The 27,218-nt window shown below is 33.3% G+C and overlaps 3 protein-coding genes across 8 annotated transcripts; 2 read left to right on the top strand and 1 right to left on the bottom strand.

Annotated features, from left to right (window-relative positions):
* The first annotated feature begins 4 nt into the window (after nucleotides 1–4).
* LOC18056166 (mitogen-activated protein kinase kinase 6) lies at nucleotides 5–4,499 on the top strand. 2 transcript variants are annotated; one of them, XM_024178057.1, is made up of 9 exons: nucleotides 5–199; nucleotides 398–482; nucleotides 1,223–1,357; nucleotides 2,113–2,337; nucleotides 2,462–2,644; nucleotides 2,820–3,043; nucleotides 3,783–3,828; nucleotides 3,936–4,024; nucleotides 4,171–4,202. In XM_024178057.1, exons 1-9 carry the CDS (start codon nucleotides 126–128, stop codon nucleotides 4,181–4,183), a joined length of 1,074 nt encoding a protein of 357 aa, XP_024033825.1. In that variant the 5' UTR covers nucleotides 5–125; the 3' UTR covers nucleotides 4,184–4,202. The 2 variants fall into 2 exon arrangements, with proteins under 2 accessions (XP_024033825.1, XP_006451333.1); XM_006451270.2 differs by having other exon boundaries at nucleotides 3,936–4,499.
* Nucleotides 4,500–5,470: 971 nt separating this feature from the next.
* Nucleotides 5,471–6,407, top strand: LOC18056165. 2 transcript variants are annotated; one of them, XM_024178192.1, is made up of 2 exons: nucleotides 5,471–5,855; nucleotides 5,937–6,407. In XM_024178192.1, the coding sequence occupies exons 1-2, from the start codon at nucleotides 5,590–5,592 to the stop codon at nucleotides 6,232–6,234; spliced, it is 564 nt and encodes a 187-aa protein (XP_024033960.1). In that variant the 5' UTR covers nucleotides 5,471–5,589; the 3' UTR covers nucleotides 6,235–6,407. The 2 variants fall into 2 exon arrangements, with proteins under 2 accessions (XP_024033960.1, XP_006451332.1); XM_006451269.2 differs by having other exon boundaries at nucleotides 5,476–5,855; nucleotides 5,961–6,407.
* A 4,192-nt stretch (nucleotides 6,408–10,599) lies between these two features.
* Nucleotides 10,600–17,677, bottom strand: LOC18056164 (arginine--tRNA ligase, chloroplastic/mitochondrial). 4 transcript variants are annotated; one of them, XM_006451265.2, is made up of 18 exons: nucleotides 17,427–17,677; nucleotides 17,144–17,249; nucleotides 16,905–17,041; nucleotides 16,700–16,775; nucleotides 16,471–16,572; nucleotides 16,106–16,321; nucleotides 15,592–15,672; nucleotides 15,006–15,089; nucleotides 14,790–14,894; nucleotides 13,893–14,071; nucleotides 13,601–13,685; nucleotides 13,151–13,337; nucleotides 12,949–13,018; nucleotides 12,350–12,419; nucleotides 12,042–12,131; nucleotides 11,443–11,511; nucleotides 11,234–11,332; nucleotides 10,600–10,950 (listed from the first exon to the last, which is right to left on the bottom strand). In XM_006451265.2, exons 2-18 carry the CDS (start codon nucleotides 17,150–17,152, stop codon nucleotides 10,840–10,842), a joined length of 1,770 nt encoding a protein of 589 aa, XP_006451328.1. In that variant the 5' UTR covers nucleotides 17,153–17,249; nucleotides 17,427–17,677; the 3' UTR covers nucleotides 10,600–10,839. The 4 variants fall into 4 exon arrangements, with proteins under 4 accessions (XP_006451328.1, XP_006451330.1, XP_006451329.1 ...); XM_006451267.2 differs by having other exon boundaries at nucleotides 17,144–17,217; nucleotides 17,427–17,671; XM_006451266.2 differs by having other exon boundaries at nucleotides 17,144–17,221; nucleotides 17,427–17,512.
* Between the last annotated feature and the right edge of the window lie 9,541 nt (nucleotides 17,678–27,218).

Genomic DNA, 27,218 nt, shown 5'->3' with positions numbered 1-27,218 from the left:
TTGATTTGAATTTATGTTCCGTTAGGAAAAGCAGAATAATCAGAACACTGAACTCTCAGTGGGCCACCATTTATACCCTAGAAAGAAGGCAAAGAAAAGAAGTTACTGTAAATTTTTTGGAAGAAATGAGGACCAAGACTCCATTGAAACAACTCAAGCTCTCTGTTCCAGTTCAAGAAACCCCTATCACTTCCTTCTTGTAAGTATCTTTATTTAATTGTTGCTCATAGCTTGTTTGAGGTTATTAAAAACTAAAGAAAGGGAAACTTTTAACATTTTCATTTTTTATTTTATTGGGTAATTTAATTGCATTGATATCAGTAAAGAAGGGGAAAAAAGTTGAATCTTGATGAATTATATATATAATGGGTTAGTCATAATGGATGAGTTTTGTCAGGACTGCGAGTGGGACGTTTCATGATGGCGATTTGCTTTTGAATCAGAAGGGTTTGCGGCTAATTTCTGAAGAAAATGAATCCCGTGTAAGATTTTCACTATCTTACTTCATTTATAGTTTGGTTTGTTTTCAACTTCTAATTTGCTTGGATTACAAAAATCTTTTACCATTTGCTGGATTTGGCATGTATTAGCACTTTATTATGTGATAATATCGATAGATTTAGAGTCAGTTATGTAGAGGTAAGAAATCAATGTAGGTGCTGGATTTTGAGATATCTCTGCTTTTGTATATGATTTTGATGTATTTACTGATGTTTGCTTCTTCTGTGATGGTTACTGGCACAAAAAGACTTTGATAACGATTGTACTAGAAGTTAGGATTTTTCTAAAAAAATTCCCTCTGTCGGCAATTTGAATTTTGATTCTCCAAATGTTCATTCTGGGGTTTATCTTGCTTCTTTCGCTGGTCAGATGTATGTCTTCAGTCTTCAGAATGCCTAATTAAAGACTATTGGAAGCTTAAGAATATTTTCAAACTGCTACATTGGTTTCCTTAACTTACCTACCAAAGTACTAGACCATTTGTATGCATACTGCAAGCCTCTGATGAATTGATCTTCTCATCCTTTTGCCTGTGATCTTAATGTCTTAAACTCTTGTCATTTGAAATTTCATATCCTATGCTTAAGCGCTGCTCACTTTACTTTGTTGCAATGTGCATTTCTTCGCATTGCATATCAGAGGTTTATCCTCATTTCTAGGACGATTCCCTCAAATTTGTGCCTGTAAGCTCATAATTTTGTTTTTCTTGTAATTTGAACAGCCTTCTGATTATAAGGAGTTTGATTTTGAATTCTCATTGGAAGACCTTGAGACAATCAAAGTAATAGGAAAGGGAAGCGGTGGAGTAGTACAACTCGTTCGCCACAAATGGGTTGGAAGATTATTTGCATTGAAGGTAATTATAACATAGAATTTTCTATTAGCCTCTTCCTTTTATTATTTTAACTTCTGTTCTTCAAATTTTTTCTGATAGAACAGAAGATTTTCATTTTTTTAATTTTTGGATTGATAATTATTTCATTAATGGAAGAATAAATTAATATTAAGCTTCATATCCACATGAGTATTTGGGTATGCAAAAAGTGGATCCTGTACGCATAGCTGCACAGTAACTAAACACATGAACATGAAGATGTTTAATTGCCATTTACGGTCTTCAGTGGTAGTATTATTTTGTAATCAATTTTCCAGAATGGAGTAATTAGTGGAGACACTGGTGAGACTTGGAGAGTATAACTAATTCTCCCCCCCCCCCCCCAGGTTTTTATTTCTTATGTACATGTAGTAGCAAAAACAATTCCTCTTCTTATGATAGTATTTATTAGCATACAACAGTTTGGCTTATGCTAGTTTTTCCTTATGATGCAAATATGCCAAATGTGTATCTAATTTCAGAACCATTATCTGTTACAGCATTCTGTTTTTCCTAATTGTCTTCATATAATGGATGAATTTGGGAAACAAACTTTCACCCTAGCACAACATTTCTCCTCAAAATAAATGTTACCGTTGCTTCTATTTTTGTGTTTTGTAATACTATTACAGAGACTACTAAAGTAAAAAGATGTCAAATGATTAAGGAATTGCAACTCTAACTGTGGCAGTCTGATTTCTTTATAGTTCAGAAGCTCATTCAGTTGTGTATTACAGATCATCCAGATGAACATACAAGAGGAAATCCGTAAACAAATTGTGCAGGAGCTGAAAATAAATCAAGCATCACAGTGTTCCCATGTAGTTGTTTGCTACCACTCTTTCTATCACAATGGAGTCATTTCTCTTGTGTTGGAATACATGGATCGTGGTTCTCTGGCAGATATCATCAGACAAGTTAAAACAATTCTTGAACCGTATCTTGCAGTTGTTTGTAAGCAGGTCTCTAAGCTTCCTTCTTCTTGACTTAACATGTTTTGCCACAACGCAAAAGTCATTGCAACATTTTAGAGTATTTTTTCTCTCTCTAAAGGAGGTACAAATAAATTCTTTTGTAACCTTCCAGGTTTTACAAGGTCTCGTGTACTTGCATAATGAGAGACATGTAATACACAGGGACATAAAGCCATCCAATCTGCTGGTAAACCATAAAGGGGAAGTAAAAATTACAGATTTTGGTGTGAGTGCCATGCTAGGTAGCTCTATGGGTCAAAGGGATACATTTGTTGGAACCTACAACTATATGTCGGTAAGTGTAACATTTTACAAAAATGTGATAACTTATCTCTTTGAACTCAGTTACCCTTATTCTTTTGTTGCCTTTTGTTAGAGAGCTTTTAAAAATATTTGGACATTCAAAGCACACAGAGACGGTATGGTTTACTGCAAAAGATTAACTATAAATTTTTATTTTCCTTTTCCAGCCTGAAAGAATTAGTGGGAGCACTTACGACTATAGCAGTGATATATGGAGTCTGGGCTTGGTAGTACTTGAATGTGCTATTGGGCGTTTCCCTTATATGCAATCTGAAGACCAGCAAAGCTGGCCAAGCTTTTATGAGCTTTTGGAGGCCATTGTGGAAAGCCCACCACCAACTGCTCCACCAGATCAGTTCTCCCCAGAATTCTGTTCATTTGTATCAGCCTGGTATTTCCTAGACCTTCAGTTTGCATTTTTAACATTGTCTTAAGGCATTACCTTTTCCTTTATAGTTTGTGTGTTCTAATTTTCTTATGTTATTGTCTAAACTGATGGTTCCAGCTACTAGTCCATTATTATAAAAACTTTTTCTTTTCACCAGAGCCTATATGAAGAAAATTCTGTGAGTAAGTTTTTGTTGATAGATCACATGATTTTCTCTGTTCTTTTGGATGAGAAGATAGGTGGTTATTCATCAATTGACATCACTGCAACAATATGAAAGCATTGTTGATTCTTTTATCCCATGTTATAATTATTATAATCATCTGCATATGTGTTAGCAGATATGTTTCCTTTTCAACAAGGATTTTTTGTATTCTAATTTTAACAGGTTTCTAGGCAATTAATCCTAACTTTCGCGTGTTTTGTTGGCTATTTCTTTTTGTAGTTATTTTATGGGATTAGGAGGATTCCTGTTTGGTAGTTTTCTTGTTTTAAAAGTATTCCTGTTTAGGAAACAGGTAGTTTCTTATACAAAGATATTACTACTAAGAAATAGTTTACTTGTTAAACAATAAACAATAACGATAATCTTTACAAATGAAGCATATCGAGTGAGAGGGAAACAATAAGTTTATCGAGAGATCCAGTGCTATTAGGTTTATTCCCAACAATTTGTTGCCTTTTATTTACTGAACTCAGAATTATAATTATTTTGATCACTTGTTTCTTTTGCCTTTTGCAGCATACAGAAGGATCCTCGAGATAGGTCATCATCTTTGGACCTCCTGGTAAGTAATCAAAGTGTGCTGCATTACTATATTTCGAACAAGTCAGGATCTTTTCACTTAACAAATGTCTTAAAAGTCTTAATTGCTATAATTTTTTATGCTTTCAGAGTCACCCTTTCATCAAAAAGTTTGAAGACAAGGACATTGATCTTGGCATTTTGGTTGGCAGCTTGGATCCTCCTGTCAATTGCCCAAGGTAGTAGTTATATCTTGTAATAGAATGATATATGTTGAGTGCAATATCATTTTACATGTGTATCGGCTATCAGTCTTCATCAAACATTACATCAATTTTCATGTAACACCAAAGCATCATATGGTTTATATAAATTTTTCTTGCAGCTTGAAGTTTTAGTGTTTCATCTCTGCCTCGAGATACTTGAAAAGGAAAGATTGTCTGAAGAATGAATTGATAACTCAAATGAGTAGTGAGTTTCTTAGGATTTTATTTTAAAATAGAAAGGCTGCTGTAATCAAACGGAGTATGGACAGTTTAAAGGATTCCTAAAGGAGAAATATGGCAGGCACAGCAGAGAGGAGAGGCATTATGTAATGTAGGGATATATGATGAATCAAACATTTAAACCGTCAACCAATAAATAGGTAAGGCCTACCTGCAATAGCATGTGGTCATGTGGTGGCGATTTCAATCGCCTATTTAATTAATGATACACCGCATCCCTCTATCATGACTCACGACTGCTGCCAAATCGAAGTCACTCGCCTTATCCTTTTTCTTTAATCTCACCAAACTTTGGTCCCAAAACGATTTTGTTGATAACACAAATTAATTATCTTTTCTTTAAGAAATAGCGCAAACTAAATTTGGAATAGAGGGTACATTATAACAAGAGTAATGATAGGAATCCTATGTCCAACAATTATCCAAGTCCCAAAATCAGGCTATTAATATTTATTAATAAGAGGTAAAGTTATGATTTCTGATTCATGAAAAATAAATACTCGATCAAGAGTTGAAATATAAGTTGAGAAACTCATCATAATTCGTGAATAATTCAGAGTTAGAGCTAAAGTAATAAATAATCTGTCATATTAATTAATGCTCAAATAAGAATACTAGGATAGTCAAGGCATTATTATCACAACAATGATTTATTTTAAGCGGTGGTACACAGAGGACAATTAAATCAGAGACAAATGGAATTTGTTCGGATTTGCAATAAAATAAAGAATGGGGACAATTGAAATTCTTGAATATTGTAAATTGTGGATGCAAAATAAACAAAAATTGGTGGAAGTGTTATCCAAATAAGCACCCTCCCCCCGGCACACAGCTTTAACTTAAGTCACCCTGAATATTAAATCCTGAGACATTGAAAAGTGCAGATATTGTCATAGCTTTATGGGGCAAAAGTTGCTAAAGATGGTGACATCAGTTTGAGCCAAATAAAAAGAAGATTGGTGACTCGGATATGGATGCCTTCAAATTTAGGCCTTATCTTCTTTCCTAGTAGTATGGGAAATGCAATAAATTTAAACCATACAATCTCTTGGCTGATAATGACAATTCTCAGCACACAGCAGTAGTGCAAGAAAAAGAATATTCCATAAATAAACATTATGTTTACTTATCTATATATGTATATATATTTGTCAACGTTATCCAATGTGTGCAGGCCGCCAAGCAAACTAGAAGCTATATATATGTAAAATTTCTTCAAGCCAAATATCTTCTTCATTCTTATTCAGACTCTGAAAGTTATTAATTTGATTGAAACCATAAGTTGGATATATATATATATGATCATCATGGAGAGTTGTAGCAGCAAGCAAATATTTCAACAGCTGAATTCGAAGAAAATTGATAGTCATGAAGATTCAACATTTTCCATTGATTCTTCATTAGAAGAAGATTCAACGAACTCTGTGTCTTCTTCAATGTCTTCATCAGAATTGGTGGAGGATGCATCCTCTTCAACATCAAGTTCATGTTCTCCTTCATCGTCCTCCTCAAACGGCGGACCTCTCTATGAATTCTCAGAGCTCATGGCTCAGCTTCCCATCAAGTAAGCATCAATTAACTCATTGGGAGGATAATCTGTTGTTTAATTTCAAAATTTTGGTCTTAAGTACTGATCAATAATTAGTGTCATTATATTTTGGGGTTGCAGGAGAGGTTTGTCAAAGTTTTATCAAGGGAAGTCGCAGTCATTTACATCATTAGCAAGTGTGAAGAACATAGAAGATCTTGCAAAAATGAATATTAAAGGGAGTCATCATTATAGAATGAAAATGAAGTCATGCAAGAGCTATGGAGGTGGATTGGACATTGGTCACAGCAAGTCGTACAGTCCAAAGGCTAAGGCTACTATCTCAAAGAAATCTTCAATTGCAAGAGGATCTTTTTGGTCTTCACTGGCTAAATCAACTAATCAAGTTGTTTAGGTGGTGAGTTGTAGCTCTACTGTGCCTGTACAGAACAAAATTTCTTTACCTGCACATATTTTTATATCTATGGCAATTTGCAATGTTGATGGTTCTTTCTGGGTTTATCTTATTTTCTGGTGACACATGATTATGTTAATATGTGTTACAATTTGAGGCTTTTATCATTTCAATTACTGCAATTTCATGAGATGATGTTGTTTTTACTTATATGATTGTTGTGGGTGTTAATTAATTCAATTGATAAAATCTTTGGTGTGAAAAGAAGAGGTATGGAATCATTAATTAGGCTAAAATAGTTGTTTAGAGTCTGCATTTGATATTATTAAAATCATCATAAAGTTCATAATATACAATAGTTAGTAATCGCAATTTTCTATACACCATATCTTTTGGGATGCTTAGCTACAAATATAATATCCCTAAATTTAAGCAGGTTGCAAAATTGATTTGGATTTTGTCCATCTTTTAAAAAATTAAAAAAGAATAAAAAGATTATGAAGAATATCCTCGTATATTTATGTTAACCATCTAATTTGATCTAATGGGTTAAATTTAAAGTCAACAATTAAAATGGGATTATGGAATGTAAATCTTTTATAAATCTTAAAATTATAATTGATTTCGCATGGTGATGGGCGATTGGTGTTGATGAGTGTTGACATGAATTTGCCAAATAGACTGGGGGTCTATTTGGCAAGCCCAGCTGCCTGGTAATTAAGCCTAACAGGCAAAGCTCGGCTTAAAAAGCCCAGTTGATTTTTTATAATTTTATTCAATTTATTTTGATTTGAGTATTTTAATAAAAATTTATCAAATTCTGATAATTATGTTTACAAGTATCATCAACTTTTACTTTTAGTGATTTACTAAACATTCACAAGAATTGTAAGCAGTTATAACTTGCACCTTAACACCAAACTGATCATTAACATGTCAAAATAACCACAATTTCTTTGTTAATAATTAACAAGAGATTCGTAGTAATAAAAGAAAAGGTGGACAAGAACATTATTTATTATTCTTTTTACTATTTCAATTATATATCAAATCCGGTAAAAAAAATGTAGTCCGATTATTGAAGGTATAAAGGAATAAAATAAAAGTTAAAATGACTAAACTATATTATTATTTTTATCTTGGTAAATTTATTTTAATATTAATAACAATATTGTACTTCTGTTTTTTTTTTCATATAAGTGTTGTGTTAATTTAATTATTTGTATTATAGTTTTTATCTTTTCTAAAATGAATTTTTTGTGACTTCTTTTTTTGTTTTTTCTCACTCACATTGCAGCACCTACCAACAATTATATGCATGAATGAAGCAATAAATTAAGTTTGTATGTAGTCTCTTTTTTACCATTCTTTTTCTTTTATTTATAACTCTTGATTATGCCTTCAGACTTCCAAAATTAATGAAACACCTATGCAAACAACATCGAAAATATTAGAGGAAACTAAATGAATTTACGGGTGAATTAAGTTCGAATTATATAATGAACAAAAGCATATTCTTTACCGAAAAATTGAGTTTCAAAAGAAATTGGGTAGTTTGGCTATTAATAAAATCCTTCAAACTTAACACACTCTTCAAAATGACAAGATATTAGCAAATTCACTCCCCAAAGAAAGAAACGTTGACATGAAAATTTCTTGAAATTTAAATACCGTCAGTTGCGTGCTCTCTTATTGACGTGTCATGAGAGTCTTTCTGAATTTTCCCAACACCTTTACAGTTCTCCTTTCTCTTATTGAGGTATCTTGAGAATCGTTCTGAATTTTCACAACACCTTCACATTTCTCTCTGTGTCCAGAGAGTCTTTTTGCATTTTCCCAACACCTTCTCAATTTCCCTTCACAATTTAATAATCTAAGGGTGTGTTTCACATACTACCTTAGACAAAGATTGCATTTGTTAATGCAACATAATCTCATACTTGATGAATTTTTCTATTCACATTATGACGTATTATAATACATTATAATGTGAACAGTTCCGGATTAAATAAATTCAAGGGAGTGGTTGAGTTTGTGTAATAGGGCATTGTTTACATTCGGTCTTTATTTTTTAATTTCTCTAATTAAAATAATTAATTAATTAAATTAAAAACTCAAAATAATCTTAAAGCATTTATTTAATATAAAATATTAAAATAAAAATATTATTTTATATAATATAATCCATATTACACCAAACATAGTATTACATTATAACTTAATTTATATAGGGTGTGTTTGGCACGCGGTAAATATAGGATAAGGACTCGGCATTGCATTAGAATTATACAATCTCGTGTTTGGCAGTTACAGCATATTGCATTAACTAAAATTTATAATGCGGTAACACCCGCGTAAACTAAACCCGAACCCCCCCCCCCCCCCCCCCCAACGGGTTTATACGGGTTTGCAATAGATCTTTCTCCTTCCCTCAACTTTCTCCTTCTTTATGCTCTCTCACGAACACAGCACTCCACACCAGGCCATCGTCCTTCGCCGCGCAACACCCAACTCCACCACCACCCCATCCCGCAACAGCACTGCCTTCTCTTTTAACTTGCTGACGCACGACACTCGACCACCATGCAATCTTCTATCGCTGCGTGACAGCCAGCTCCGTCACCACCCCACTGTGCAATACCACCGCCATGCTTGCCTTCGCCTCCTGAATCAACGAACTACAACTTTGATTTTTGAAAAGGTCTTTCTTTTTATTTCTTCTCACGATTTCTGTAACAAAATAGAGGCTAAATATCACATGTCTCTTTCTCATACTATTCCAAGCTAAATAGCAAAAGCAATAGATTCTCAGACTCATATAGGATCTTCAAGAAGCCGGAGGTTCTCGATTTATTTAATTTCTCTTTATATATTTTTTTCCAACTGTTAACTATAATTTTTTATGTAAATGCTTCACAACATGTTGGAATTGCTATTTCTTTGATAATTTGGGGAAATTGAACCCTAACGAAGCAAAGTGAGGGGAAATTTTCTATTGGATCTTGTAAGAAATTTCTAAAAATAAAAGAATGAAAAAGATTTTAAATTTATGGATTAAGCAATCCTAGAATTTGAATTTATGAAATTAGAAGACCACGGTTGGACGTATTGGATTTTATTTATGTCTTGATATTATTTAGAAGTTATTTAATTGAATTATTTGCTTCAATCTTCATTTCAAAGGTTATATATTTGGAAAATATTGTAAAAATAAATGTTATACTGACAAAAATTTAAAGTTAGAAAGTTTGATTTTTATGAAGAATTATGATATTAAAAAATTATATTACAAAATAATGTTAAATTTCTTAATTTTAAAAATTTTGATATTTAGTATTTTTCTAAGTATTAATAACTATTATTTTTTAAAAATATGTAATCAAAATTAATCACTAAAAAAATTAATACAGTACAATGCAGCACCAAACATAGTATAACTAAAAATTAATACAATACAGCGTAATGTCAAACACTGTATAATATTATTATAATACAATACTAATGTAATACAGCATAATATAATATACCTGCATTAAAATAATGCAATACAGCATAATATAATATAATATGTCAAACGCACCCTATGTAATACAGTGTAATACAATACAACTAATAGAATATAATACAGTATAACAAATGCATCTAAAGACAAGTATCAACAAGTTGATACTTGTTGCTGCATCTTTACAATTTTCGGTTCATTATCTCAAAAATTCAACCAAATAAGTCTTTAATTATAATTTCATAAACATCGTGCTTTGGCCAAAGAAGTCTTTAATTATAGTTTCATAAACATATTGTTTAAACTTCAAAAAACCATAAGTCCATTGTTCAAACTCACCCACATGAATGAGAAAAAAATTGACTTGCCCCTAGATATTTTTTTTTTTATTACATGAAACTATTACTCAAAAGTATAACTCATATTGCATGAGATTATTGTTCAACTTATATTACTGATATTTACAAATCATAATATTATTAGGACAAGAGTATATTATTATCGTATAAAGCATTGTCTAAATTTACCCTCACTAATAATTAATTGATGTCTACTTTACCCACATTTCATAAGGGTAAAGACCAACTTCCACTCAAATTTTTGAGAGAAGAATTAAGTCCCCATATTATTATATGGAAACTCGTACTCAAGCTCTCGCGCACAGCTTGAGTTCTAACCACGCTAGACTTAAATTAGAAAGAAGGAAAGAACACACACACATCGCCTTCAATATTTTATTATGGCTTGAAATCCACTTTAACAATGTAATAATAATCACCTTAAGATGCGGGCAACTCTTAACTTTGGAATACGCAAAGAGGATACCCAAGCAAAATCATTAGTCGTTAACCAGGCTCTCCGAATAGTTGGAACAAAATCTACAATTCATGATCTTGTAATTCATTACATTGATGCCCCATCAATAAGTATCTCAATTTACAACTCCATGCAATCTTTGAAACTAACTCCATAACAGAATACAAATTACAAATCTTACTCATTTTTTCAATTCATTTGCCAAATTTTGTCATAAAAACTTGCAGATAACCTACCATTTGTAAACAATCTCTAAATTGTTGTGGCAAAATAGGCACCTTACAACCCTATATCTTATAAACGGGTACAATTCCCAGGAGATGAAAGCATTTCCGCATAACTGTTGCGGTAGCTTCACATAGTAAGAGTCTGCTAGTCTCCTCGGCTGACCCAACAACCTGCACCATTTTATTGATTAGATTCCACAGCATAGCATTCATCTGTACCCAACTTTTCAGTACAAACTGCTAAAATACCAACATTCCCTTGCCATAGAAATAATAACAGATATGTTAAATTGACTTCGGTGACTGACATGATGGATGAGCTAGTGAGCTAATTTAGCTTTTTCATTTTTCAAGATATAATTGAAACTCAGTATTTATCAGTTCAAGGTAGCTTTTTCATTGTTCATTCTTTCCTTAAGAACTTCAAAGGATAAATTTGATTGTATCATTGTACCTGACAATTGGAATAAAATCTGGTGAAGTACTCAGATAAATTGTAAAGGTATTCACACACAACATTCGGCAACAGATTAGTAAGGGCCTCCTCAATAACCTGAGAAGAGAGGGCAAACATACATATCAATCATAAATACATATTCTACATGCCAGCTAATTACTTAACATTACAGCTAAACTTCAAGAATGGAAGTGAGATAGTCTTGCCTCAGAAAAGTGTAGCAAATGTAGCCCAAGTGCACGTTCATCCGCATGATCCAACACTAGTGATCCCGTCTGCAATAATTCTACTTTTTTTTAGTTTTTTTGATGGGATCACAGAAAATATACTTTCAAGCAAAAAAAAAAACATCAAGACTGCTTAGGTCAGAATAAGTTGTTAGTTGGCTTACTAGAAAAAGTTGATGGCTAGAGGCATGTGACTTTTGACATACCTACAGCATTTTCCTAAACATTGCCAGTACCAGATATGGTCGGTATGGAAGCAGTAAAGATGAAAAAGGAGCAAGGCATAGTACTAGTTTACTTACGTCTGGGTGCAAAATCATATGGACCAGCTGAAGTAGAGGAATTAGTTTTCTACCAAACTTCCACATGGATACATTTACAGAATTTTGGAAACCAACTAAAAGTAGTTACTACCCCCTTGATACCCATGTTACCACAACAATGCAGATTCCAGTGACAATTCAGTCATGCTGACCAATGCAGGTGAAAACACATGCCAAAAGTTAAAATCAGGAATTTATGGAGAAACTCGACCGCTGAAACATCGTCAGAGCTTCTACCTCAAAAACCAAACCTACCTTCTTCAGTTCTTCTATGTCTTTACCAGATTTCCTGATGATGGAACAGATCCTCGCATGAGCATAAAGCAAATAAACAGCAGTATTGCCCTGCTCGTAAAATTTTAGTGGGTAAAAATATAAGCTAATGGAAGTAGTGGCAATCGTAGAATTGGCAAAAAAGAAAAAAAAAGTTCAAATATCAACAAACAGCAAATCTCATAAATTCTGACAAAGGTTTACTACACAAAGCAAAAGCAAGAAAAAGAGAAGAAAACATATTAAAATTTGAATAAAATCTGATAAAAAGCATCAAATGGAAGATGCACCTTATCATTAAGCATCTGATCAAAACTAAACGTGTAATTGGTCAATCTGTTGTTCTTAAGGTCAAAATACCTGCCATCAGAAAAGTGCAACATAAGTACATGTATAAAAATTGGAAGTGACAGTAAAATGAAAATGTATGCTCCACTCTGGGAAATAAAGCTAAAATAGCCAATGTTGTATGACAAAATGTTCTAAAGACCTTGTCTTCAACTGCAGCAGCATTTTTACAATGAACTAATTCATATAGCACTTTTCATTCATTTTTCTAGCCACAGACCATCCATAATCTATTGGATGTGTCAGATTGTCACAAAATTTAGAATATCCAAAAGTAAGAATCCACATTCATGGGGGATGATAAATGTGTTCATTATGATAATGGTTGAACTATAGAGTTGTACATTTAAAATTGTTGTTCATTTTCCTTGGAGGTGTATAAATATTTCCAACAATACATGGGTTACTTGGCTATTGTAAGTGATCATCCCCTTCTGTTTTAATCTTTTTCTTCTGCACATGTAACCCATGTCAAGAGCTTCAGCTAAAGATGTTGCTGATAAAATTATTATTAAAGTAAAGGCCATGAGAGATAACTTACTTAGCAGCACCATAACCCACTGCCTCAGCGGTTTGCTCAAGCTCCTCTTCAGTCCACTCTTTATCCTTACCTGATAAGGATGGATACAAAATTAAAGAGATTTCTCAAAACCGAAGCTAAATAAGCACAACAAATCCAGATGGTACACACAATCAGATCACAGTTCTAACATCTGAAAAAAACTAGATCCGTATATATATACCACGCTCAATAAGCACCGCTTTACTGCGATTCTTGGCTTCATCAAGTAAATCAACCAACCGAACCACTTCAGAAAAGCGAGTCCGAAGTCGCTTGCCATCTTCTCCGAGAACAAGTCCAAAACCAACATGACTGGCCTTCGGGTACGTACTATCATCAGCTGAAAGCCAACCAGCACGTTTGGCAGCCTGTCATTAAGAGAGGAGAAAAAAACAGAGGTAAGGATATCTGATTCCACTGGTGAACTAACACTTAAATCATTGTTCAGGGCATAAACATTAAGATTGTCAATTTAACTGACCACAAAAGCGTATGAACAGCAAAAAAGATGTCAGAAGCCAAAAAGAAAAAAGAGGAAAAGTATGTACAAGAGGATGAAAAAGAATGTTGACAACATGCAAGAAAATCCACAGAAACAGAACATGGGAGACGGACGGTAATGGATACATACACTGAACACCATATCAAAATGTAGCTGCTGACCAACATCAGTGACATAGATAATCCACTCAGCTTTCTCTTCATTAAGGCGGTACCTATGCATTTAAAGCATTGCAGTGAATAAAATAAGTTTCCTATTTCCAGCCTTTGTACCAAACATCTATCATCAACTACTAAGCCAGATCAAATACTATACAACAAGGATAGAAAAAAAATGAAGAAATGAAGGATTGTCATAAAATCAATAAATAAAACTTTATTAAAAAAATGCAAACATAACAGAAGGGGGGAAAAAAACTAACCAAAGAGCAGCAAGATCTGTTGAAGCATAGTTGAAACCACCATCACTCTTCACAATGATGAGAGGTATGTTAACTCCTTCAATAAAAATCACACGAGCACCCTGGCTCTCTTCAACTAAACCTTGCTTACTCAATTCATCAATAACCCCAGGAATGTACGGATTATAAAAACTTTCCCCCTGTCAGCAAGGCAAAAAATCAAATAAATAATAAGAATAATAATAATATGGCAGGTAAAATATTTGGTAATTAATTATGATGGAAAAAAGTTAAAAACTTTATGAAGTATGCATAGAATCCCTGAGGCAAAAATAGTTAACTTGCATTCCACTCACAAATTCCATAAAACATATTCAAGTCCCTTGCCTTTCAGCTTTCCAAGTAATAAATACATTTGTATGTGAGCATGCAAACAAATTCACAAAATGCATTCAAAATAAGATATTACAAACTAAAAATTCGATTTCTTCACATTGTTAAAACAAGGTTACTTGAAACTCCTTCGTACACCAACTCCATAAACGCATGTGCATGCAAGCACATGGCAGTCAACATGGAACTTATTGTCATCCTTGTCAATTAGCTGTTCGAAATGTCATGCAGGCAACACTTTACCAAAGCCACACTCAACTTTTACTTGTAAAAGTTGTAAACTTATTAATCACTGTAATAATACCGAAAGTAACCTGGATAACAAAGCTTGTAAAGAAAAATCCACTTACTACTCAAGCAAGAAAAATTCAAAATGTTAATAGCAAAACCATATCATGAAAACGGACTTCAGTAACAACCTTCATGCCTGTAGAAAAACTCACACAATAAAGCACGATGCAGAGGGAAACACAGCGAACAATCTTAAGCTGTATAGCCTGGTTAGAATGACAGATAAATTGCTACCTTTTCCTCCAAGTCAACTCGAAGGCGTTTGTAGACCTTATCAAACTCTTTCCGGCTGATCTCACAGATTTGCGCCCAAGCCTCGTGATACTTTGGTTCCCCACTCTGCAAAAAATGTTGCATAACAAGATAAATAGGTTTTTTCAAACCTTATTTTAAAAAAAAAATATTCTGTTCTATGATCTCACACAAGCACGGAGATATTCAAAATTTCACCTGAAGCCGAACCACTGCCTGTTGTGCTCTCTCCTTAAAAGCAGGATCAGAATCAAATCTATTTTTTGATCGCCTGTAGAATTCCTAATAATATATTTTCCAAGTTAGAATTGTGATAACCAATATATGAAAATTCACATGTGGTCCACATCATAATATTTTACGAAGAAGAATTTTGTTGAAAAAAAATATTATTCATGAATTCCAAATCATAATATTTTACTAACAAAGAAGAGCATAACAACAACTACATTCCACTACTGCCCAACTGGAAGATCTTGTTTTCAAGATGGCTGGTTAATCAGAAATAATTCCAGAAAGCTTCCTTACATTGAGATATATTATTAAATTTAGAAATTAATACTGGTCAATGTCAATGTCACTTCACAAACAAGGATCAAAATTTTCATTTGTGGGGTATGAAGTTGCTCCAATTAACACAGAAACCAAAGCGCAAACCTTCTTGTTCTTGCTTGGTCGAGTATACAAAGTGCTATTTTTGGTCAACATGCTCTGGTGGAACAAAGTTATAAAGATTTCCGTAAAACTACTAATTCAAGAACAAAAAATAGAAGTTTTCACTCACTTGTAATTCTCCAATGGCTGTTTCATTCGCGTCTTCCGAGTTTGGAAATTTTTCAAAAAGGTATTCAATCAACATGCCAAACTGCACAAGAAATAAGAAATCTTTAAGAAATACAATCAAGAGCCAAAAATATTTATTAACTGCATTAACTTCAAAATGATAAAGAACACAAACTTCGGAATATTACAAATAGTACAAATCATCAAAATGTGTCTTTCGAAAAGAGAGTGCCACACAACCAGAATTTCATCTTTGGCACAGCGACAAATAGTCTGCACACCATCAAAGTAAATGCAGCAGCAGACAAGAGCAGACAAATTTTGTCTGCATCCTAATTGGAGAACTCATTCCTATTCATGTGAAAGTCTACAAACAAAATCAAAAAGTTTACTCTTGAAAGGAATGATGCTAAAAGACTACATTGTGTACCCCAACTAAAGCTGGCAATGGCTCAAGCCCTTGAAAAACATGAAAGTACCCATGGAAGATACAAATTTTAAGAAAGTACAAGCACCTGTGTACCCCAGTCACCAACATGATTCCGTCGGAGAACTTCAACATTTGAAAACTCAAGCATTCGGGCCAGTGAGTCCCCAATAATAGTTGATCGCAAGTGGCCAACATGCATTTCTTTTGCTATATTAGGTGAGGAAAAGTCGACCACGGCTTTTTTAACCCTAAGTTTCGGTGCCCATGTTTCGATACCATCAACAAGCATCTTCTGAATGTTCTGCATAAACAAATAACCATTTAAGTACAATAAAATATTAGGTAGAATTAAGTATCCTACAAAATGCATCTCCTTGCTGGGGCTAAATAAGATAAAACAAATCTACATTATAAATAAAATTAAGAAGATCTTTGGGGGAAAAAAAAAACCTTAGCCATCCAGTTCTTTGATAACACTACATTCACAAATCCAGGTCCAGCTACAGAGCATGATTCTATCATTTCAGACGGAGGAAGATTTTTCATGATGGCCTGCCCGTGAAAAGAACAGTCATTTGAAGCTGTCAAGCGAGTACAAAATCTAGATCGTCCATGATCAAAAGAACCCATACAAACAAACTAAGGGGTACAAGCCATAAAAGAATGCCAATGACAATACCTGTCCAACAGGTTGGGGACCCTTAAATTCAGTACCCTTTCCTTTAATTTTAGACCACAGACCCATAGCATTATTACTGCATTCAAGAAGCATTATTCATCAATAATGACAAAGGCACTTGAGATATACCTATAGTTCAATGCTAAAGATTCGCAATGCTTCTAAACAAAATTTCATTAACCATAAACCACAAGTATTCATATACCATTGGTAATCGCCAAATTTAGCAGTGCATGCAGCAATCAGCGGCCTCACATCCGTTTCATTACGAACTGTTGCTTTAAGTGCTAAATCAAAAACTTTCTCTAATTCTCGCTTTACATTCCCTGTATTTTCTTCCTCCTGAACGACACATAAAATTGTTCAGCTTCAGAAAATACTTTTCATCTTAGAAATACAAGAGGCAACGAGGAACACTCAAATAAATAAATAAGCAGCGCTTACATTTGCCATGCTTGTTATCGAACGCGTCTTTGTAGCCGCCAATGCAAGCCTTCTAGTTGTTGCCCTCAATATATCTGTCTAGTTTTGCAATAAGCACTTTAAATTACTGTCAACAATAATACAAAAATTATTAAAAAATAATTAGTAGATTTTTTTGTTTTCTTCTCAAATTTAAATTAAAAAGGCAAAAAAAAAAAAGAATACTGTAGTATAGTAGTAAATCAGCTACTTTTTCAAATACTGAAGAAGAAATTGAAATGAGTCTATTGAACTGAAGACTCACCAGAAGGAGAGGAGTGGAAGCAAGAGAGGCGATGCAAGGAGAGGAATGGGGAGGACGAAGAAGAAGAAACCGGCGCCAGTAAGAAAGTTAAGGAACCTATCATAATATCTTTGGTTTTATATATATTTCTATTTTCTTTTTCAATTGTGTTCGGCCGCGAGATTGAGAAATGAGAAGGAAACCCTCGCTTGGTCAGCGTAACGTTTCCTACTCCTTGCTTCAGCCTAAACTCTCCGCTCCGCTGTTTTCAGTTTATTGGGCTTTAGCGAATCCAATTCTCTCTTTTAGTCTTTCGGCTTAATTCTTGTTCGATTCTTTTTGTCTTCCAATGGCATATCGACACGTCAGCTGATGGACGCAGAGAAATTAACTGTTCAGCGTGAATGAACTTTTTTTTTAATTTTTAAATTAACCATTTTTTATAATTATATTAATTTCAATTTGACGATTTAAAGAGTTAGGTTACCACATAGTATTAAACGTCAATTAACATCACTTAACTAGTTATTAATAAATGTTTAAAAACTTATAATCTAAATTTACTAACTTTTTTCAAGAAAAATGCATCTAAATTATTATTTTTAAAAAAATTATATCATGTCTTTTAACTATTGAATTTTCAAGTGGTAAGGAGCGATCTTTTTAGAGCCTAAGTTTTGGATTCGATTTTCAATAAGTGCATGAGTTAATCATAACAAAATAAAAAATTATTGTATTTGTTAACCTTATGGGGCCACCGGACCAGCAAGTTTCAATAGGTGCATAAAGGAAAACTATGAAGAGATGAAATTAAATAATTTAATACTCATTCTCTTATCACCAATTGATTTTTCAAAGGAATATGACAACTTTTACTTAAAAACTCTGTAATTAGACGTGTCGAAACAATTTTTGACTGGTAAGACATTATCATTTTTTTTTGTTGCAATGTTCTACTACTTCATAGACGATCATTCTGTGAAGCCGAGAGTTAGTTGCATTCTGTTACTGCTGAGGTAGCACAGTGAGTCAGCTCTGTGGGCCAGCATATGGTTAATTAGTTAAGATCAAGAGCTGTATAAATAACAGAACTAAGGCTGATCACTGGTGCATCTTTTCGGCTAAGTTGAGTGACTGATACTGAGAGTTAGATTTCTTAGTTAGAAGGGATTAGTTCTCTGACATTTTGTGGTCACATTGTAGTCAATCTTAAGCAATAAAGTTTCACACCCATCAGGGTTCTTCAGCTGTGGATGTAGGTACTCTGGTACCGAACCACATAAATTCTTTCTCTTTGTTTTCTATCTGTTTCTGGTTTATTTTCTGTTCTTGGTTAATCTTTGTGGATCTTGGCTGTTAGTTAAGTGCCGATATCTTCTTTCTTTAACAAATTGGTATCAGAGCTGCGAAGCACTCTGTTCTTGATCTTCAAGGATGGGAACCACTAGATTTGACCTTGAGAAATTCAATGGAGAAAACGACTTCTACCTATGGAGTCTGAAAATGAGGGCCATCTTGATTCAACAGGGCTTAGACAGTGCTCTTGATGATGAGGAAGAACATAAGTCCAAGAAAGAGAGGGAGGAAGGCTCTTCAAGTTCAGGTGGAGACTTGAGGACCTTAAACAATAAAGCCCACAGTACGATCATCCTTCACCTGTCTGATGAGGTACTGAGAGAAGTAGCAAAAGAGAAGTCAGCATTTGGGTTATGGGCAAAATTGGAAGAGCTTTTCTTAAAGAAATCTCTGGTTAAGAGGTTGTACATGAAAAGGAAGCTTTACACATTCTCAATGAAAGAGGGGACAGCTATGAGAGACCATGTTGATGAGTTCAACAAGCTCATACTCGATCTTGAAAATGTTAATGTCATGCTTGAAGATGAAGATAGGGCTCTCATCTTATTAAGCTCATTACCAGATTCTTATGAACACTTCGTGGATACTCTACTCTATGGTAGGCAAACCCTCACCCTAAAAGATGTCAAGAATGCTCTTGAATCTAAAGACTTGAAGAGAAGAACAGATGGAAAAGATCAGATCACTGGGGATGGATTAGTTGCCAAAGCAAAGACAGAAAAGAAGATGTACAAAGATAAGAAGAACAAAAATCAGAAAGAGAAGACTGATAAGATGAAGAAGAAAAGAAAATGTTACTTCTGTCAGAAGGAAGGACATTATATAAAAGACTGTTTTGAAAAGAAGAAGCTTGAAAAGTTACAGAAAGAATCAAGTGGAAAGGCTGACATTGTATCTGTAGATGAAGGAGAGTTAGAAGATGCAGATGTCCTTATTGCTGCAGATAAGAAGTTTTCTGGTGAGTGGATACTTGACTCAGGGTGTTCTTTCCATATGTGTCCCCAAAAGGATTTCTTTGTAACCTTTGAAAATGTTGATGGTGGAAGAGTTTTACTTGGGAATAATCTTGCTTGTAAGGTTGCTGGTATAGGATCAGTTAGCATTAAAATGCATGATGATAGAGTCATAAGCTTAGAACAAGTCAGATATGCTCAAGAGCTTAAGAGAAACCTTATATCCTTAGGAATGATAGACCAATTGGGCTGTAGTATAAAAGCTGAAAATGGAGAACTACAGATCATTAGAAAGGGTTCAGTCATAATGAAAGGCTATAGGAGAAATGGATTGTACATTCTTAATGGCTCAGTAATGCTACCTGGAGTTAACAGTGTAAGTGGTGATAAAACCAGACTTTGGCACATGAGGTTAGCTCACATGAGTGAAAAAGGTTTAAGGGAGCTTAGTAAACAAGGATTGCTAGGAACTGATCCTATCTCACCACTACCATTCTGTGAAAATTGTGTGTTTGGAAAAGCAACCAGGCAAAGATTTAATCCAGGAAAGCAAGAAACCAAAAACACCATGGATTATATCCATTCAGATCTATGGGGACCATCTCAGGTTTTATCTCATGGTGGTGCCAGATACTTCATTACATTTATAGATGACTTTTTTAGAAAAGTTTGGGTTTATGTACTAAAGCAAAAGAATGAAGCACTAGAGAAGTTTAATGACTGGCTAACTTTAATAGAAAATCAAACAGAGACGAGAGTGAAAAGGTTAAGAACAGACAATGGGTTAGAATATTGCTCAAATGAGTTCAACCAGTTCTGCATCAAGAAGGGGATAGCAAAGCACAAAACTGTAAGGCATACACCTCAGCAAAATGGGTTGGCAGAAAGGATGAACAGGACCCTAGTTGAAAAGGTAAGGTGCATGTTGTTCAATGCAAATATGTCCAAACATTTCTGGGCAGAAGCTGTCACTACAGCAGCCTACTTGGTAAATAGGAGCCCTTCATCTGCCCTGCAGTTCAAGACTCCTCAGGAAGTTTGGTCAGGAAAGCCACCAGACCTGAGCAATCTCAGAATCTTTGGCTGCCTTGCTTATGCTCACATAAACCAAGGAAAGTTGGAACCAAAGGCCATAAAGGGTTACTTCATTGGGTATCCAGAGGGTGTTAAGGGGTTTAAAATCTGGTGCATTAATGGAAAACCATCTAGAACTCTTATAAGCCGAGATGTTGTGTTTGATGAAGAAACAATGCTGCATCGAAGGGTAGAAACTGAGCTTACAGCAACTGACTTGGATAGAAGTGAGGAAGACAACCAGAAGGTGGAGACCAGTGAGGAATCTAAAGTAACAGAGATAGATTCCAGAACTGATCAGAGAGTACACAACAACTTGAAATTGGATGATTATCAACTGACAAGGGACAGACAGAGGAGAGTCATCAAGCTACCAAAAAGGTATGGCATAGCTGATATGGTCTCTTATGCCCTAGCAGTAGCTGAAGAAGTTATTGGTGAAGAGCCTACAAACTACAAACAAGCCATGAGCAGCAAAGATAAAAAAAATTGGTTGAGTGCTATGAATGAAGAAATCATCTCACTTAAGAAAAATAACACATGGATTTTGGTCAAGAAACCCCAGGACAAGAAGCTGGTAGGATGCAAATGGATTTATAAAATTAAAGAGGGGACTGCTAATGGAGAGCTTCCTAGGCATAAGGCAAGACTTGTGGCTAAGGGGTTCACACAGAAGCATGGAGTGGACTTCAATGAGGTGTTCTCCCCTGTTGTTAAATATAGTTCCATAAGAGTTCTATTGGCAATAACAGCTTTCAATGACCTGGAACTGGATCAAATGGATGTGAAAACTGCCTTCTTGCATGGGAGTCTAGAAGAAGAAATTCTCATGGAACAACCAGAGGGGTTTGTTGAAGAAGGGCTGAAGATATGGTATGCTTGCTGAAGAAGAGCTTGTATGGACTGAAACAGTCTCCCAAGCAGTGGTATTTGAGGTTTGATGAGTTCATGATCAGCCATGAATTCTGCAGAAGCCAATATGATAGTTGTGTGTATTTCAAAACCTTACCTTCTGGGGATGGTATTTACCTCCTTCTCTATGTTGATGACATGCTTATTGCATGTAAAAGAAGAGAGGATATAGAAAAGCTAAAGATAGAGTTGAGTTCAGTGTTTGAGATGAAAGACCTGGGGGCTGCTACAAGAATTCTTGGAATGCAGATTGTAAGGGACAGAAATTCAAGAACTTTGTTCCTTACTCAAGCTTTATATGTTAAAAGGGTTCTTAACAGATTTGAAATGAGTGATGCAAAACCTGTATCAGTGCCATTGTCAGCACACTTCAGACTGTCAAAGTTCCAGGAACCAGAAGAGGATAGAGATATTGAATATATGAAGATAGTGCCTTATTCAAGTGCAGTTGGTAGCATTATGTACTCCATGGTTTGTACAAGGCCTGATATAGCTTATGGAATAGGAGTTGTTAGCAGGTTTATGGGGAATCCAGGTAGAGAACACTGGAATGCTGTCAAGTGGTTATTGAGGTATCTAAGTGGTACATCTAGTCATGGAATTTTGTTTGGAGGTTCTGAGGCTAAAGTATGCCAAGTATCAGGGTTTGTAGACTCAGATTTTGCTGCTGACATAGACAAGAGAAGGTCTATTACAGGGTATCTTTTCATTTTGAATGGAGGGGCAGTGAGTTGGAAAGCATCTCTCCAGTCAGTTGTTGCTCTGTCCACAACTGAAGCTGAGTACATTGCATTGACAGAAGCCGTAAAAGAAGCAAAGTGGTTGAATGGTCTAGTGTCTGAGTTTGGATTAAAACAGGATTCAGTCTGTATTGGCTGTGACAGCTCCAGTGCTATTCAACTCAGCAAGAATCCCAAGTATCATGAAAGGACAAAACACATTGATGTTAGGCTGCATTTTATCAGGGATGAGATTGCTAATGGTGTGGTTAATATTGTCAAAGTTCCTACTCTAACAAATCCAGCTGATGTTTTAACTAAAGCAGTTCCTGCAGTCAAGTTTAGAAACTCTCTGACCTTGATTGGAGTTGATAGTTTGTGAATCAAGCTAGTAGTTGCTGAAGATATAAGTGAAGCTGCTGTTTGAGTTTTTCAGAATGAACTAAGGTGGAGAATTGTGAAGCCGAGAGTTAGTTGCATTCTGTTACTGCTGAGGTGGCACAGTGAGTCAGCTCTGTGGGCCAGCATATGGTTAATTAGTTAAGATCAAGAGCTGTATAAATAACAGAACTAAGGCTGATCACTGGTGCATCTTTTCGGCTAAGTTGAGTGACTGATACTGAGAGTTAGATTTCTTGGTTAGAAGGGATTAGTTCTCTAACATTTTGTGGTCACATTGTAGTCAATCTTAAGCAATAAAGTTTCACACCCATCAGGGTTCTTCAGCTGTGGATGTAGGTACTCTGGTACCGAAACACATAAATTCTTTCTCTTTGTTTTCTATCTGCTTCTGGTTTATTTTCTGTTCTTGGTTAATCTTTGTGGATCTTGGCTGTTAGTTAAGTGCCGATATCTTCTTTCTTTAACACATTCAATGAAAATTAGAAAAGTAAGCTTCTTATGATTTTAATATACATGGATATGTGACATTGTGACAATTGGTTTATGAAACTAACAAATGTTGTAAGAAAAATTACACTTTTCTATTTTAAGTGGATACTTCATATACACTTTGCCATTGAATTATGCAACAATAATTCACTTAAAACGCAATTTGTAATTTGAATGTATTATGTAAAATGCAGCATAATATCATTCTAAAATAATATATGAATATATATATATATACACGCACACAAGAATCAGATCAACAAATTGAAGGTAAAATGATTCTCTCAATTTCTCAGTAGAAAACCAAAAACAGTTCCTCCATTTCCACCATTGGAGATAGAGCTCCCAGCAGCCTCTCTCTCATGGGTATTTTAGTTTTTTTTTTTTTTAATTTTAGTTTTGTTATTCCTCCACTAACGGATGCTGCTATTCCTCTTAACGGAGGTGGTTTCCCCACACATCTGAATTTTTGTGTTATATTATGCTGTTCTTCTATATTTGATGGCTTTAAGGCTCAAATCTAGTGAAGTTACATGTTACATATCGTTGTTAGAGGAGAGTTTATCGCATCATTTTGAAAAATGGAGCCACTTAACGGTGAATTCACGCTCTCACTTTGGTGACTCATAAAATTACTCTTCCAAATAAAAATTGAAAAGAGATAACCATTTGTTCTATTAGTGCGGTTTGAGCATAAGTCACTCTGAATGTGCGCGATGGAAAAATTTTATACTGTGCTAATGTTTCGAAGAACAGACGCTTTGGAAACATCCAGTCGTCCACCACGCATTCACAACTTGGGAAGCAAGTCAGTCAGGGGCCGTAGTCAAGTCGCTGTCTGCTTCTTCCACAAGCAAATAGTCCGACAAACTTTGACGCGCTATTTTTTAATTTTTAGTTTTCGGAAAAAAAAAAGCTATTTCTTTTAAGTGGTTACTCTATACAAATAGAAGAAAAAAAATTAATAAGAAAATAACGATTTAAAAACATATTAAAAGCTGTAATTAAATTGACAAAAATAAGGCATTGTGCCACGTGGACGGTGGAAAAATGTTTAAGACCAAAATGACCCCACCGTACGGACAAGTCATCAGAGTGACTCTTAAAATAAATTAAAATAAGCGTGAAATAGCTCGTTCTTATCCACTCTCCTCGAATCACATTATTACAATTTACAGACCCACAGTATGATTATTACGCGCCATCGCTATATAAAGAGACTCAACAAGCGCAAAGCCTCTTCGCAGTCACAGATTCACAGGAAAGAGAGATATAATCAATCATCAAGGTTCCAAGAATGAAGAAGCCTGCGAAGAGCCACAACCATGGTGCAAGAAACAAATCAACAACAGATCAGCGGAGTGACAAGAAATCCGCAACTGGCATGAACGGATCGCCCAAAAAGAAAGGCCACGGAGGCAAGTACACGTGGTCAGGCGACGGTTACTCGCAGGCTGAGATCGGCTTGGACGAAGCCATCGATGCTAATGATCCTAACTATGAAGATCCTGAAGATCAGAAAGAGACCGTCGCCGTTTGATTTTCACTTTGATTCCGGTGATTTAATGCTTTATGATCGTCGTTGTTTAATGTTTTATTTAATATTCGCTCTTTTAATCTTCAGATGAGATGAGATTTAGATGTAAATACCTTGTGATTTCGTCTTTCAATAAAATCCGTCCGTCTTTCTCCTACAATCAATTGGCTAATGTCAAATTTTTTCCATTAAAAAACTGTTAACATCGATGAACTGATTGATTTCAGATTTATTCAATAATAGATTGGCACAATCCGGTTATCCGTTACGAATAAGACACAAATAAATAATTTTTAATTTTATCACAATTATTAAATAGGTTGGATTTGAGTCAAAATTTAAATATTAGAGATAATTCTCTTTTTTTTTTTTGAAAAGATAAATATAAATATAATGTTTTATTTTTAAAATTTTATATACATTTAGAATTTTAATAATATAAATATATAAAATATTAATAAATATATATATTTTATTATATTAATATATAATATTATTTATATATGTATAATTAAAATTTTAATAGTATAAATGTGTAATATTTTGATAGATATTTATATTTTATAATATCAATAAATTATGTATGTATTTATATAGATATGATAGTATGTAAATATTTAATGTAAATTTTATTTAATATATAGATATTAAATATGTTATTAGATAATTTGATTATTTTTACACAATTATTAAATAAATTGGATTTAAATTTTAATATTTTAATACAATTATTAAATGAATTGAATTTACGTCAATTTAATTTTGATATAACATGAAATCGATACGACACGAACACATCTGATAACCCATTTTACCAGCTCTATTCAATAATATAATTACGATGAAATAAAGTCACAGAACTGATGAGCATAGTTTCTACAATGAAATTCGACTTAGAATGTTAAATAAATGAATTATTTATGTAATTTTGGATGAGCTTTTAAAATTGACATCGAATGGTATATGAATTATATATAATTTGCTTATTTTCTTCGGATTTAAAACTTTTAGTTATTTATTTAATTTTTTATAGGAAATGCTATCACTTAAATTCAAATAAAAAAAGTCGCACCTCGTAGTATCGAAGAATTTATACAGAACACATTTATTTTGAAAGGAGGACCACATTTATTCACGATCTAAATTATATTTCATGTTCCATTAACTAATATTCATAACCAGAGTCCTAGAGGTACATATGCAAAGTAAAATAAATAAATTAATATAAGATTGTTAATTATTAAAATAATTTATGTGATTTTTACATAATTTTAATAAAATAGTTTGTTCATTTAATTAAATAAAGAAAAAGATCACTCATCAATAAAATTGTACTGAAACAAGTGGAATAAGTTTTATTAAATTAGTTTAATCATAAATTTTATGTTTGTTCTAAGATATTTGAAATTTTTTTTAAATTTTATGTATATAATAGTATTAATTTGCTAAATCAGTTAATTAAGTGAAATTATTTATCTCAACGTGGATCAAGCCAAAATAAAATAAGAACATATTTTTATATTGCAAAAGACATATATAATATATCAATAAAATTTAATTTAATTTTAAGTTTTGTACCTAGAATGTAAAACAAGAAGCAAAATAGCATCATCTTATAGTAGTTTTGAAAAATATTAGAAAAATATTTTTCAAAATATAATTTTAAGAATAAATAATAAAACATCAAATGTATTATATAAACATAAAATTATCATTATTCAATTTAAATACAAAATCAGTAAATGTATAATGTGATCAATATTATAATAAGTTTTTATTTTATATTTGTAAGTTTTTTTCAATAACTCTTATATTAATTTACTTATTTTACCTTTTATTTATAAGTTTTATATATAATCAACAAAATTTATGTTTTATTTTACACGTAATGTTATCTTAAAAGTTTTATATTACATTCATAAATTTTTATTTTGTTTACTAGTAAGACTCAAATTTATCATTCTTATATTAATTAATTTATTTTACCTTACATTTATAAGTCTTGTCTTTTATTTTACACTTAATGTTAATTTACTAATTTTACAAACTTTTATTTTATTTACTAATAATATATTAATTTACTTATTTTACCTCCATTTTACAAGTCTTGTAATATTATTTATAAACTTTATTTTTTATTTTACACTTAATGTTGATTTACTAATTTTATATTATATTTATAATTTTTTTATTTACTAGAACTACATCAATTTATTAATTTTATATAAATTTACTTATTTTATCTTTTATTTATAACTCTTATGTTCTATTTTTAAAAGTTATATTTTATTTGGCACGTAATGTTATTTTGCTAGTTTTATGTTATTTTTCAAAATAAATTAATTTATCAGTTTTATATTAATTACTTATT

Source organism: Citrus clementina, unplaced genomic scaffold (assembly GCF_000493195.1).
Source record: "Citrus clementina cultivar Clemenules unplaced genomic scaffold, Citrus_clementina_v1.0 scaffold_1, whole genome shotgun sequence".
Classification (NCBI taxonomy): domain Eukaryota; kingdom Viridiplantae; phylum Streptophyta; class Magnoliopsida; order Sapindales; family Rutaceae; genus Citrus; species Citrus x clementina.
This window is presented reverse-complemented; position numbering and strand designations above follow the sequence as displayed.

Bases quoted from the DNA above. Each gene is read 5' to 3' on its own strand.
- LOC18056166 (XM_024178057.1), top strand. From the start codon at position 126: ATGAGGACCAAGACTCCATTGAAACAACTCAAGCTCTCTGTTCCAGTT. The intron at 483-1,222 runs GTAAGATTTTCA...TAATTTGAACAG, and splicing joins CTGAAGAAAATGAATCCCGT to CCTTCTGATTATAAGGAGTT. The intron at 2,338-2,461 runs GTCTCTAAGCTT...GTAACCTTCCAG, and splicing joins TTGCAGTTGTTTGTAAGCAG to GTTTTACAAGGTCTCGTGTA.
- LOC18056165 (XM_024178192.1), top strand. From the start codon at position 5,590: ATGATCATCATGGAGAGTTGTAGCAGCAAGCAAATATTTCAACAGCTG. The intron at 5,856-5,936 runs GTAAGCATCAAT...ATCAATAATTAG, and splicing joins ATGGCTCAGCTTCCCATCAA to TGTCATTATATTTTGGGGTT.
- LOC18056164 (XM_006451267.2), bottom strand. From the start codon at position 17,529: ATGATAGGTTCCTTAACTTTCTTACTGGCGCCGGTTTCTTCTTCTTCG. The intron at 15,090-15,591 runs GTGAGTGAAAAC...ATATATTATTAG, and splicing joins CAGCCATTGGAGAATTACAA to GAATTCTACAGGCGATCAAA. The intron at 11,512-12,041 runs GTAGGTTTGGTT...GAATTATTGCAG, and splicing joins ACATAGAAGAACTGAAGAAG to ACGGGATCACTAGTGTTGGA.